The 13,537-nt window shown below is 40.7% G+C and overlaps 1 protein-coding gene and 1 long non-coding RNA gene across 8 annotated transcripts in view; one reads left to right on the top strand and one right to left on the bottom strand.

Moving 5' to 3' along the window:
• PALLD (palladin, cytoskeletal associated protein) overlaps window positions 1-11,231 on the top strand; it is a 220,776-nt gene extending 209,545 nt beyond the window's left edge. For 6 of the 7 annotated variants that reach the window (XM_076336551.1, XM_076336555.1, XM_076336554.1 and 3 more), the window contains 5 exons: window positions 4,868-5,000; window positions 5,970-6,177; window positions 6,850-7,015; window positions 7,915-8,048; window positions 9,057-11,231. In XM_076336551.1, the coding sequence (XP_076192666.1) occupies window positions 4,868-5,000; window positions 5,970-6,177; window positions 6,850-7,015; window positions 7,915-8,048; window positions 9,057-9,229 (814 nt within the window). In that variant the 3' untranslated portion in view covers window positions 9,230-11,231. Of the gene's footprint in view, window positions 1-4,867; window positions 5,001-5,969; window positions 6,178-6,849; window positions 7,016-7,914; window positions 8,049-8,161; window positions 8,213-9,056 lie in introns of all 7 variants that reach the window. The other variant, XM_076336553.1, reaches the window with a different exon arrangement.
• LOC143159536 (uncharacterized) lies at window positions 4,906-13,537 on the bottom strand. Its single transcript, XR_012995180.1, has 4 exons — window positions 13,262-13,537; window positions 8,927-9,330; window positions 6,388-6,517; window positions 4,906-4,962 (listed from the first exon to the last, which is right to left on the bottom strand). It is a non-coding gene; the product is annotated as an uncharacterized LOC143159536 (long non-coding RNA).

The raw sequence follows: 13,537 nt of genomic DNA, 5'->3' as shown, positions 1-13,537 counted from the left end.
CTCCTTATTTCAAATTACACTGTCAGCTGTTGGGAAGGACCTTGTCACTTAGTTGTTTGTTTGTTTGTTTTTTAAAACATCTCACCTGACTAGGATTCTAGCAGGGACGTGTGCTTTCTGCAGCTTTAATAAGTCTTCATTTAAAGAAACAGCAGAAATAACTGCATGCCAAAGTAGATTTATATTAGAAATATTTTAGTATTTCAGCAATTTCAGTTCAGGTTCTTACAAGGAATTATGAGTCAGAAATAAAGTATTAAACTTATCTTTGATGAGTTTACAGTTATTCACATACAAAGCTTTGGTTTATGTTTTTGGACCATATAAGGGAATTTTCCCTTCAAATACTTTTTTTTTTTTTCATTACCCAAAGCATTTATGAGGCTATTTAGCACAGCTTAGACAGCTTTAGATGATGCGAACAAATTCATTTTGGTTATGCAAACAGAACTGCTTTCACGGGAGTAGGAGGGCCCCGGTTCCGGCTTCTGCTGTGGTGAGGTCACAATGGCCACAGAATCTCAATGTCATCCAATTGCAATATACAGGATAGATGTAATTACGTAGTCAATGTGCAATAAAGAAATTATTCCCGTAACCATTAGTAGTGGTAGTAGGCTGTACTGTAGAACTGCTGCATGCGAAACAGGCTCTCTTCCCCCCTCTGATAACCAGAGGTACTAGGAGGTGAGGATGGCTGTTCAAAAGATCTCGTCGGTCTCACTCCTGCACGGAAGGAACTGGGCTTCCCGCAGTCCTGAAAGCATTTCCCAGCGTCTCTTGCTGAGGCATCCTTCCAGCTCCCCCTCCAACGCTTCACGCATAGGCCTGTTAACGCTTTGGCATAGGCCAAAGCTCAGGCTGCTTATGGAGGGGAATATCCTGCTCTCACGGCAGTGTGAGAACAGCCCAAAAAAGCTGGGTCCTTTTGGCGTACAGTAGGTAAGGCACTTGACGCCTGCAAATAATGGGTAAAAATGAAAAGCCTCTGTTAATCCCTGAAGGGAAAAGCTGCCATGAAGAGTGCGGTTTCAGCTGAGTTAGGCAGTGCACGCAGGGCGAGAAAGGGGAAACGTCTTTAAAAACGAGGACGGGAGAAAGGAAGATAGGTGTGGGCAAGAGAGCAGCGAGCAGCAGACGCTTCTGCATCTTTCTGAAGGATAAAATGCGGGTCTCTCTCTTCCTGCGACAGGCAGAACCCTTGGGTGATAAGGGGGGGGCGGGAGGGGGCTCATTTTTCAGTCTCCAAATGCAATCAAAGCCTGAGGCCGCTTAGGGCTGGCATTTTATTTTCTAGTTGAGACAAGCACTCAGGCAGCCACTATTGTTTTGCTTGTGTGTCCAGTAGAGTAATGAATTATAAATAAGAGATTTCCAGATAGCCGTTTTATTAAAATTAGGGCAATTATTGGGGGCTCTTATTTCCTGTAAAATTACCATTCCTGAAGGGCTCATCCCGATACGTTTACTTACGGAAGGTCTGTTTCTGCTAAGCATTCTGCACGATGCTACTTCTGTTTAGCGAGACTTCCCACTACTCCCATCACCCAGTTCTCCCCGAGACTGATGAAATCCGAGCATGTAAAACCTTCCTACGACAGACTCCCACCATTGGCTTTTCTAATGTAGCATACCACAATATCGTGCTCCCCCATACACTATAACGTGTGGCTCGTATATTGCTGTATACTTTTGGTAAGTCGTGCTCCTGCGGCATTACAGTATTGTTTCTGTATGCCTTTCGGCCTCAGAGCAACAAAACCTCCTTTTTTTTTTTTTTTTTTTTTTTTGTCCCCCCAGTGTAATTATTAGCTTAATGAACTTTATGACTTGTTACACTGCTGACAGGCTTTTTCCTGAAGTAGTTTTAATCTCTTACAGAATGTGTTCTGGCAGAACTCTGTTTTTTGTCATCTTCACTACGTCACAGACGTTTTAAAATACTCTTTCTAGTTGTTATTTCATTTTTAATGTATTTTTCTGAAATTTGCTTAGCTTGCAAGCATTACCTTCTTAGCACGACTTTGCGGGGGGGGAGGAGCGACCTTTGAACTGTCTGACATGTACAAAGCCTGGGCTCAATCCCTTAGACATGCTGCTCCACACTGTAGCACCTAAGCTGTCGTGTGGTGGGCTGCAGCCAGAGCCCCAAATAAATCATCTTAAAATGCATGAGATTTAAGGAAGATTTAAAAAATAAATATTCCTCTTGTCCCTGCTCTCAATTAGGGGATTAATTTGAACTCAATCTCCTTTATCCCAAATTAGCAATCATTATCGTATGGTCAGTCATAGTCTTCCCCAGCTTCTCGCTCGCTGAAGCTCCTGGTGCACGGAGTCTCCCCGGCCACATTCAGTACACGCCGTCAGTATCGCTGAAGCGAATCTGTGCAATCTGATGCCCACACGGCAACTCTAAAGAACCCGCAACTAATCCAGGGGTATTCCAGTCTATTGCAGTTTGTCATTCCTAAAGGTCTGAAGTACTCGGCTCTACTCGTTTCATTATTTCTTTAAAACCACAAACTGTTTTAGAATTCAAATAACCCTAGTTTTGCCTCTCAAGGTAAAGGCTTAGAAGTAGTCTGCAGTTTTAGAGGTAAATTTACAAAGCGGTAAAAAGAAATGCATTATTTATTTCTGACTCTAGACTAAACGGCACGCTGATTTAGGTTTCCTTTCAAATGTGGAATTTGAAAACTTAGTTTTCACGATTCAAGGACGTACTATCAGAAAAAAACATCTTTGGTCACAAACTCTTAACCTTTTTGTTTTCCATTTCACGTGGTGTAAATTTCCCCGCCCCCAGTTTTGACCAGTGCTGCCTTTTTATGCGTCTAAACAGGATGCATGCAAATACTACGAAGGCAGATTTTGCACGGGTTGCTTGCGCTGTGTAGCGCTCGCTTGCCTGGATACCATCACTTCCACTTGGTCTTGCAGAACTGATTACCAAAAGACGGGAGTACAGTTTTTCTTTCTTACCGTCCCTCTTCCATCCCCGCTGGGTGCACGAGGGGCACGTATGTCTGCAAAAACAGTTAGGAACGCGCCAGCTGGAGGTTAGTGCTGCTTGTGAGCTTGTAATGCAGGAGCTACTGAAGTAGCTTTAGGCACCTCCAAGTGGCAAAAAACCTGAGGTGCTGAAGACCTGGATTTCGGCTCCTGAAGAGTTACGTAAGCTTTTAGCGTGTGCAAAGACGTCCGTCTGCGTTCCCCATTTCGGTATCCATTCCTACATTAATAAGCAGTACGGGCTAGATTCCTCTCCCCCCTCCCCCCCCATCTGCCTTTAGTTATAGCTGTGGGAAGCCTGTGATGATCATTAAAAAGTCAAAATTTATCTATTTATGACAGATAATACCGTAGCGAAAGTGATGACTGGTCAGAATTCAAACAGAGCAGTAATAGAGAGAAGGGCAACAACAGAGGACAAAATAAACCAAATTCAAGCAAGTCTAATTAAACTTAACCTCAGTGGAACGGAGTGTGCAGCTAGAGTGTTTACCTTCCACACAGTAGTACAGCATCTTGTTTTCCAAAGGTTAAATGTTGGGGTTTTAAGCTTTTTTTTGTTATGAATTATTTTAACCTAAAGAAACGCCCCTGGGCAGCAGAAACTGCAGTACAGCCATGTATACTGCAGCACGTATACGTATTGCAGACACTGGCCAAAACAGAAACACTGGCAAAAGTTAACAGAAAATGGAATTCAGGAAAGAGAATGTCACTGCAAAGTCCCGCTGACGGAAGTCACCTGGGGGGAGTTTCGAATAGCTCCTCTTCACTGCAACAGGACGTTACTGTAGGCAGCAGTTGGCTCCAGAACGTGATCCATTGGAGCTGATCAGGCAAGGACAAAAACTGATCTAAAATTTTGTTTCAATTACAAGTTTCTTTGATTATTAAATCACACAAATGGAATAATGCTAATTTCAATGGGAAAAAAATCCAGTTAAACGAGGAACGACTTAGAAAAAGATTCAATAGATTAAATTAACAGGCAAGAATAGCCAGTGCTGCAAATGGATTAAATGGTACCGTGGAAGCTTAGGGCGATTGATACTCTTTCTGGGGACAGGAGTTATTTTTCCTTCTTTTTACTTTTCATTACACTTTTTACAGTACCTTTATGAAGAACAATTTAACGACCAAAGTTTTCCTTCCTATTGCTCACAAATGAAATTCTCATTGTTTTGACACCATGATTTGGCAGCTTTGAAAATGTTCAAGAATATCCCAAAAAAACCCTGTTAAATGAGGAATAAATATCCACAGCACTCCAATCCACGGAACCTTCTGTAGGGCCTTCTGTAGTGCAGAGCAAGAGAAGGTGAAAAATAAGCCTGATGTGAAAAGTCTCTTCTCAACTGAGCGGAGTTAGCTTTTAGCTGCTGCTGTTGTCTTCTGAACGGTAAACATAATTAACAAACAGTACCTGCGCTTTCCGGCGTCAGCAGCAGCAGCGAAGGGATTAGATGCACAGGACACTAGAAATGGGGAACTGAAGCTATATGCTAAGGCCCACCGACTTACTTATATTGCATTTAAAGACTAACTCTAAACAAAAATACTATCGTATATAAATAAATTATTATTACGAGCAATTATTCTGTAGCAAGATTGTTTTCTAGATCATGTTTTGCCACAACATGGGAATTAAATGCAAGTAATTGGTAAGTAAGTACAGTGTCATAATTAACTCAGTCTGAGCCAAATGCTACCAATGTCTGTGTGTAAATACGGAGTGATTATGGTATAGGTCAAAGAAGTGATTTAAAATTCAAAGCGGTCTTAGAAGTGATTTTGGTGGTTCTGATTTAGCAGAGAAAAAAAGTAATTTACCTCTATTTCATGTTATTTTAAGACCACGATCTCGATCAAGGGACAGTGGTGATGAAAATGAACCAATTCAGGAACGATTCTTCCGGCCTCATTTTCTGCAGGCTCCTGGAGACCTGACTGTTCAAGAAGGAAAACTATGCAGAATGGACTGCAAGGCAAGTATCGCGCAAAGGATAGCAGCAACCCTTCTGTAACATTAGCTGACTCAAAAACCAAGTTAGTTTCTTTTTAAAGCTATTTCACCCATTTGCAGTTTCCGCGACTGTCAATCGGTTACTTCATCTCGCTGCTTATGAGAAAGCTGACAATAAAAGTTTGCCTCCCCTCTGGTGAAAGTGCTTCAGGCAAATCTTACAGCTCAGAGTAAACCGATTTTTAGAATTTGGCTGTGCTGGGGTGTGGAGGGGAGCAGCACACGCTATAAAGACAGCGTGCTTCTCCATTTGAAGTCCTCTTACTACTTGAGTTTCGATCCCCCATTAAAGTTTCAAACAATATAATCTTGATTTATGACTTTGCCTAACAGAATTAATTAAGGCTTGCGTGACTTCTGTTTACTTCACGCTGATCTATTTGGGAGAAGGTATTTGTTTTCAAGCAGTACCCGCAGCAAATGGCACAGCTTTCAAAAGTACAAGACTTGTTCACACAGACCAAGCATTAACTAGCACAGGCGGTGCGGTCACTAGGTTACACCTAAGTGGAATGGAACTCAGAGTTCAATAGTCAGCTAACATCTTTTTGTCTGCAAGTTTTCCACAAGAAGTTAATCTAGAAAGGAGTATGTTCTCATTCCACGTGAAGAGCAAACAATGAAAAAAGACAAAAGGTGTCACCCTGCCTTTTGTTTTGCAATGTGTTATTGTTTAGCTTCTAGCATACCTAAACACTGACCTTTTTTCAGTCACGCCCGTAAGACATCATGGAATTCAGGGAGTTGGCCAGAAAGTAAGTAAATGAATACAACTGAGTCAGTGTGTAATTTGGGACAGATTTAGATCTTTAAATCTTGTGGTACACCTGCAGCAGCAAACAAAAGCAAACTTCTCTGAAGTAACGAGTCAGGACTCCTCCAGTGTTTCGTATGGCTAAGACCATTTCCCATTGTTCTGTTTACACTTAAGGTTAGTGGATTACCAACTCCAGATTTAAGCTGGCAACTTAACGGAAGACCAATTCGTCCTGATAGTTCTCACAAAATGTTGGTGCGTGAGAATGGCGTGCACTCCTTGATCATAGAGCCAGTCACAGCTAGAGATGCTGGAATCTACACGTGTATTGCCAGCAATCGAGCCGGCGAAAATACATTCAGCCTGGAGCTCATTGTTGCAGGTAACCTCGTCATGCTAAGCTTCCACACTGAGCACTGTAAGGGTAACACGAAAAAGGAAACCTGGTGGGAACAGAACTATAGTGTAGTTACGGGTGATACACTTATGGTATGTTGTGGCATAAGCTGACCGGCAGGTAGCCTCTGTGCACACACACAGTCAAGCAGAGAGGGCTGTTGCCACAGTTGCAGCCACAAACCAGGCTACTTACCTGAACGGGGTTTTTAGTCGCAACGTGTGCAGACCCAGGTCTACCAACGGGTAGGCAGTATGACACGATTCGTGCGTTTCACAGCGTATTAGACTAATGCCATTCCAGCCTTCTGGTAGAGCAGTTCCTTCTATAATTAAAAGGAGTGTGAAGGAGCGCTCTGTAACAAGCATTGTGCAGTCTGTTTATCGAGTCCTTCATGCTCCACACTTCAGTTCTTTCGGGGAGGCAGGGGGGTGGGGGAGCCACTCAGCTCTATTAGTGCTCACTTTTTCCCTATTAAAATATCGATGTGACTCTTTTCTTCAGATGTACCGGGACTAGACTTTGTGATTAATGAAGACAACACTTAACTTTCCTGCCGCTTAGATTTTTTCATTATTGGCTTTTAGCATATTGCTGAAAGAAAGGCTACATTTTCATAGACTAGTGTCAACACGACTGCAATCTTTATTTTCACAGCTAAGGAAGTACACAAAGCACCTGTGTTTATAGAGAAGCTACAAAACACAGGTGTGACCGAGGGATTCCCAGTGCGACTGGAGTGTCGAATCTCGGGAGAGCCATCACCTCAGATATTTTGGAAGAAAGAGAACGAGTCACTCACATACAACACCGACCGAGTGAGGTTAGACTGACTTAGAATAATCTCCCCACATATAACTTCAATGACGATTTATCCTGTAACACAAATTAAAACCTGGAAGGTCTTAAGAATGCTTTGTGTGAACAGCAGCTCATAAATATTAACTAGTTATTGTAATAATTTATGACACTTACTCAAACTCACAGCCAGCCTGGTGGCCGAGCCAGAATTAAAAGTTAGTTCTGTTTTCCAGCCTTGGACTTAAACAACTATCTTTGCACTTTAAGCACGTGGAGAAGTGGTTTTTCTCTTCTAGAACGAAGACAAAGAAATTCACTGGTAAAAACCTGGGCTCCTAAGTAAAGCTATCTGCTTCTCAGCAGAAACCTCGATTTGTAACTCTGCTGTGTAGATAAGCAACCAAGATTCTTTTTTTTTATATTCTAAGATCTATAAACTTGTCTTCGATATTTGATAACGTTTGATATGCATGTTTAAAAGCAAACTCATGATATATTGCAAGAAAAGGAGCTCGTTACCGATATGACACCATAATAAATTATTGCTGTCCTTCTAAATAACTAAGAGTATTTCAGTACCTTGTTCCTCAAGTTTTTTATCCTTTCCCCAAGAAGTCTGGGTAAGTTCTGGCATCCCTACTACTTAAATCAGGCTTCCAGATGTCTTAATCCGTAATTGTGAAAGAGAAGTTACTTTATGGCGGTTTTGCTTCTTAGCTTTCAATACAGGATATTAAACTGCCAAATTGTCGAGCCCACTCAAGGTTTTGTTTTCCACTTGCGAATTTCAGAGGAAGTTCCACATTAATTAAAAGTGGACTACAATTAATCCATAACTAGGATTGAGTCTCTTTACATTTAAAAATAGCCTACACCGTTTTACAATTTAAATAGTGATTTTTCTACTTTTCTTTTGTTCAGCATGCACCAGGATAACTACGGCTACATCTGCCTGCTTATTCAGGGAGCTACAAAGGAGGATGCCGGTTGGTATACCGTTTCAGCCAAGAATGAGGCTGGGATCGTGTCTTGCACCGCCAGGTTGGATGTTTATAGTAAGTAACTTCAATTTTCATGATCACATTAGTCCCCCCAAAAGCAACAGTTCTTTACATTTCGGTTTATTCACAGAATGGTTTACATTGGTCTCTCTTTCTTTTGTTTATAGTTTGTCCTCAATAATAACGATCCACATCAAGACAACAAATGCTCTGTCAAAGTACATTTCGCCATCTTTCAGATACCTAAAGCAAAACAAGCATGCATGCTTTCTGTTTTTGCTTAGTATATTAAATATAGCTAATTAACAACAGATAACGGCATGATTACATTATTTTCGTGGATCATTATTACTATTGCTCTGCTAGCACTCCCCTAACCTTTTGTATTCTTTTGTACATTAGTCTGTAATACACCTGCGACAGCTACCAGAAGTGCAGTAGATGTTTTTACGGCTTTCTGCTTAACTATTTGGTTTGTTCCAAAGCAGCCCCTTACATAGTGAAAGTCTTCCTAAACCAAAATCTCTTACCCGTGTCCTCATAACAAGAATTAAGGGGGTAGGGAGGGGGGAAGGGGAGAGATTGGAATGATAAAGGATGGTTTCTGGGGTGGTGGTGGTAGTGGGACTTGCGAATTAGAGACTTGGCTCAGCATTCGTCAGCATACAAGGGGTGGCAATGGCCACCAGATGATTTCCTTTTATATACAACAAACAACCCTTGGACAGGCCGGTCACTGTAATATTAGTGCACAGGAACAAACCCCTCGCTGTTACCCGTCTCAGTGACACAAGGGAAGGTAGAAAGCAATGCCAAAAAGGCAAAGTAGCAAACACAGACACTATTGTTTTTACTTACCACATTTGAAGGTGAAACTAGATGCTGGGGGGGGGGAAACAAAAACCAAACACCAAGAAATGAAACAAACTTACCTTTGATACAATGGTTTTCTGCTGCTCGGAAATTAGTCTCTCCTTTACAAAGGGTTGATTGTGTAGCTGGGACGCCTTGTTGCACAGCTCAAGATGGCTAACACTTTTTCTTTGCTTTTTTAATCTATAGCTCAGTGGCAACAACCACCTCAGACAACCAAGCCAAAGAAGGTGCGGCCCTCAGCCAGCCGATACGCTGCACTCTGTGACCAAGGACTAGACATCAGAGCAGCCTTCCAGCCTGAAGCAAATCCAGTCCACCTGACAATGCAGTCTGGCTTGGTAGAGAGCGATGATCTGTAGACCCAGCTGCCGCTTCCACCGTTTTCTTTCAAAGCAGAAACACTGAAAGCCATTGCCTTGACCAATGATACTCCTATGTCACTTTATGCAAAGGCAGACACCTTCAAGTACAAAAGATAAACAACAAACACAGTAACCATATATTCCTTATTCATTATACCAAATTAGAAGAATAGATAGATTATTAATAGAAATGTACACGTTGCACAACACATCACATTCACCAGTTCCTTATACCTAAGTTGCTTCAGCTCTTACAAATAACCCTTTTCATAAAGGCCAAAATACATCAGAGAGACAGATTTTTCAGAGGAGAACGCTATTTATCACTCTATGCCTTCATAAGCAGTAAGTAGATGCGCTACACAATCTTAATGGTGCAAGATGTTTTATTTGAGGCCACGAGATCACAAAGAAAATTAGAATGTATGGTTATCTATAGTTCTAAAATGGCAATGCATTCTGATAGCTACAATGAACAAGTGCAATATTGTGAGAATGAAACCGGAAGGGACAAGGAAGAGAAACGTAAGCAAATGCTGTATCTCTGCAAACTGCTTTCTAGTCTACAATGAAAGAAATATCTTGCCTTAAATGCTTTTAGTATGGACAAGTCTATAAAGCAACATCAACACCGTAATTTTAAATTGTTTTGGATTTTTCCTTTTTGCCATACAGCAAAGACAGTTTAAGCATAAGTAATTTAACCTCTTCAAGATAATGAAGAAAAAGAGCTGACATGTAGTAACAGTCCACTCCAGACTATAAATATCGGTAACTAGAGGGGAAAAACACGCCAGCAGTATGAACCACTGCAGGAGGTTCCTGCAAGGGGTGGGAGGGGGACAGAGCAAGAGGTTGAAACTCTCTGTGGATTTCCTGAAGACGGTCTGTAACCTGGTAATACTCCCATTTGAGAATCTGAAATTCTAAGGTGAGCTGAAAACTAGGGAGTGTATGTACAGGACGTTCAGCTGTTTAAAGCTTGTGTAACGCGTATGAGGATTTTAGAAATGTATAGTAAGTGAAAAATGGGTTGAGACTGCAATATGAATTTAAGTGACAAGTACACACCACAGGTGATAAGCTTGCAGATCTGAGGAAGTAGAAAATGAAGATGGACAAAAACAACATCAAATTTGCGCCTTCCCCCCCCCCCCCCCCCCTTCTTCTTAACATAGCATGTGTCTCTGGTAGATTTTCCTTTTTCCTTCTCCCGACTGTAGGCAAATGACAGCTCTTTTAATGGGTAGAGCTTGTGCGCCATAGATTAAAAGCCTGAAGGCCACTTTCAGAACGCAAGGCAAATCCACATCAAACTGGAGCCCCACCTAAGTCAGACCTGACTAGGTAGTTTTCAACTAGAACCAAATGAGTTTCAGATGAAGGGGAGGGAGGGATGGGAGAATTACTAGGCCTGACAAGAAAAATGAGCATTTGATGGTACGAGCGATGATACTTTGCTATGAAAGGAAAACACTGTATTCCTTATATGAAGCACATATATGGTATCTTTCATTATTTATAATAAAAGTGTTGAAATCTTTTATCTCAGTTCAGTTATTCAGAAGTCCTGTACTTAGGGTTTGTTTTTTTTAATTTTGTAATTGTGTACGCCATATATTGCATTACTGCTATACGTGTATTGCTTTGTAAGTACACAAAGTTTGTTTTGTTTTTTAGTGACTAATAAACTTTAGCACATAAGGTAGTACGATTCTGGTGCAGGATATGACCAGTTATGGGGATCGTTAATCTAGATTAACGTCATAGTCTGTCATCTGGGAATAATCTGATTCTATTCTAGAAAAAGTATGTCATATCATTTGCCAAATTTTTCTCGACTGTGACATGCTAATTTACTTTTTTGTTTAGCTTCACTAGCATTATTTTGCCACCTTTTATTTGTATTTATAAAAAAATGTATTATCATTACTTTGGATTGTTGTGCTGATATAATTTGGGTTTAACATCAATAAATATTACACAAATAGAAAGTTTTCCTTCTGGTAAAGACTATTAACTGTTTCAGTAGAAGCATGCAAGTGTAAGATTTAGAAAGTCTAAATATTATGAATACAGATGAAATGGGGGGCTATATGCAGCATCTAAAAATGACTAGAATTTATCAGAATATTCTGCTTGTGACCCAGAATCTTGTTTAAATGAAACAGAGGAACATGACCCATAAATTCTGTGAAACTTCTGCCAATTAAGAGTATTTGAAGATGCTTTTTTTTTTTTTAATAGGTTAGAAAATATGCAGGTTGATTTTGTGTGTCTAGTAATTGCAATATGACGTCACTTACAACCGATTCTAAGTAAAAGGCACGGTCCAAGCGCTGTTAAATTCATTTAAGAACAGTCTTCTAACAAGGCAATATCAGAATTAAAAAAATAAAATGTTAAGATTTACTTATAAAATCCTGAATATTAACTAGCTTCTCCTCCTTTCCTTTCTGTGGAAAGATACCAGGAAAGATGCAAGGCGATAAATTTTTTCTTTTAGGTTTACATTTCAAGCATTGATCCCTACAAACAGAATTATCTCAGCAATTAAGTGAGTACTGACATTAATGGCGATACTGCAACTGAAGTCAATGGAGTTCTGTCTGCTCACAGTAAATTTGTCTTTGGCTCAGAGACTAAAAACTGAGACTGCGCTTGTGAGCTGGTTTAAGATGAGGTCATCATTGCTTCTTGCCTCTGTATATATGTACAGACACACACTTAAGTAGTAAATCACATCTCTAAGCAGCAAAGTTGTTTTTATGAAAACATTCAGCTGTGCTGTTACTTAGTTACTGGGACTGTTTGGGTTTACAAATTCAGAGATATAAGCATGAAGCAAGAAAACGACATCCTTTTCAAGCCAAAAATCTGAAATTCTTGGAAGCATCAAAGTAACTTTCAGAAGTTTAATCTCCCTCCACAAACTCCAAAGACAGATAGTATGGCCTGAAAGTGTACTTTTATTTTCTAGGAGTAAAAAAAGAAGTCCTAGCTTTTTGCAAGACTTCAGGTTTAGCTATGGGAAGACTTCAAATTATTTAGGAAGCTGATCCGTCCAAGTGTATTCAAAGCAATCGAAGACTCAATGCAGCTACATTCAGGATGACGACAGAAACCTCTGTCAAGAGCATCAACTGTGAGGTGCAAAATTCCACATGCATGAAGGTTTTTCAGCTGGTGGTGTACCTTAGCACACAACGCCTTTACCCTGCAACTTCACGACCACAGCAACAATTAGTTAACATGCAAAATTTTTTTTTCCCTTCACAGCCAAGCGGGGGCTGGGGATCAAAACCAAACTATAGTCCAATTTGAAACCCTAGCTTATAATCATAGCTTCTTTCTATATGACCACTTTCAAAGACGATTTTAATTCACTTAGGTTGTATGCTAATAAATGCCTTGATTCCCCACACATGGACAACTACATCCTCATCTCTGCAAACAGCCCAAACGGATTTCATATGTAAGTACTTTGTGAGATCATATTATCCATCATGAGGGGATCAGCTGCATGCTCTGCCTGTACGACCCAACTGCCAAACCCACACTGTGTAGTATAGATGGATTAATGCATGGACTGGAAATGCCTGCTCAGATATGCATGTTGACAACGGACCTGATTCACTGCCTCACAATTCAGCTGGACGTGCAAGGGGCAGAATTCACTGATTTTTAGCTCATTCTCCTGAACTGGCTAAAAGAAAAAGCCCTCCCCCTGCACGGTTCTTCTGTTTGAACAGAAGCACGAGCACATAAGACACATCAGGCAGATGAAAACACAGCTCCTGCCCCAAGACATTTACAATCTATTCCAGACCGCACACAGTGTTCTTTAACGTGTCTTAAAGCTTGCGACTCTAACTCAGAATTAAGCCACAATTTGCAGCCTTTTACAAAAGTGATTAATACATAAAATAATCTCATACTGCACTGAATCTCTAATAAAGATCTCAGTGTTTGGAACATAATGCTCAACTCACGCTTAGAGCAAAAAAGCCAGACTACAAGCAACAGTACCTGTACAGCAATGATTTCAGCAGCTACACAGAGGAAGACGAATGAACTTCAGTCCAACAACACCAGGAAGGAGGAATTCTTTGCTTTATAGAACAACAGCAGTGCAACAGGTAAACCCCGGGGAAGGGCCGAGTCTTGCAACCGCCGTCACTTTCTAGTTCTGTAGTAGTCTAAGTGATCCAGAAACAGCTGCAGAACAAGAAAGGAGAAAAGAATAACAGCACATGGCCACTGCTCAGAATGATTACATCATTTACGGCAGGAGCTCTACAAATC

This window comes from Aptenodytes patagonicus, chromosome 4, assembly GCF_965638725.1.
Source record: "Aptenodytes patagonicus chromosome 4, bAptPat1.pri.cur, whole genome shotgun sequence".
Lineage (NCBI taxonomy): Eukaryota > Metazoa > Chordata > Aves > Sphenisciformes > Spheniscidae > Aptenodytes > Aptenodytes patagonicus.
Note: the sequence above shows the minus strand (reverse complement) of the source record. Positions and strands in the feature narration are given on the sequence as shown.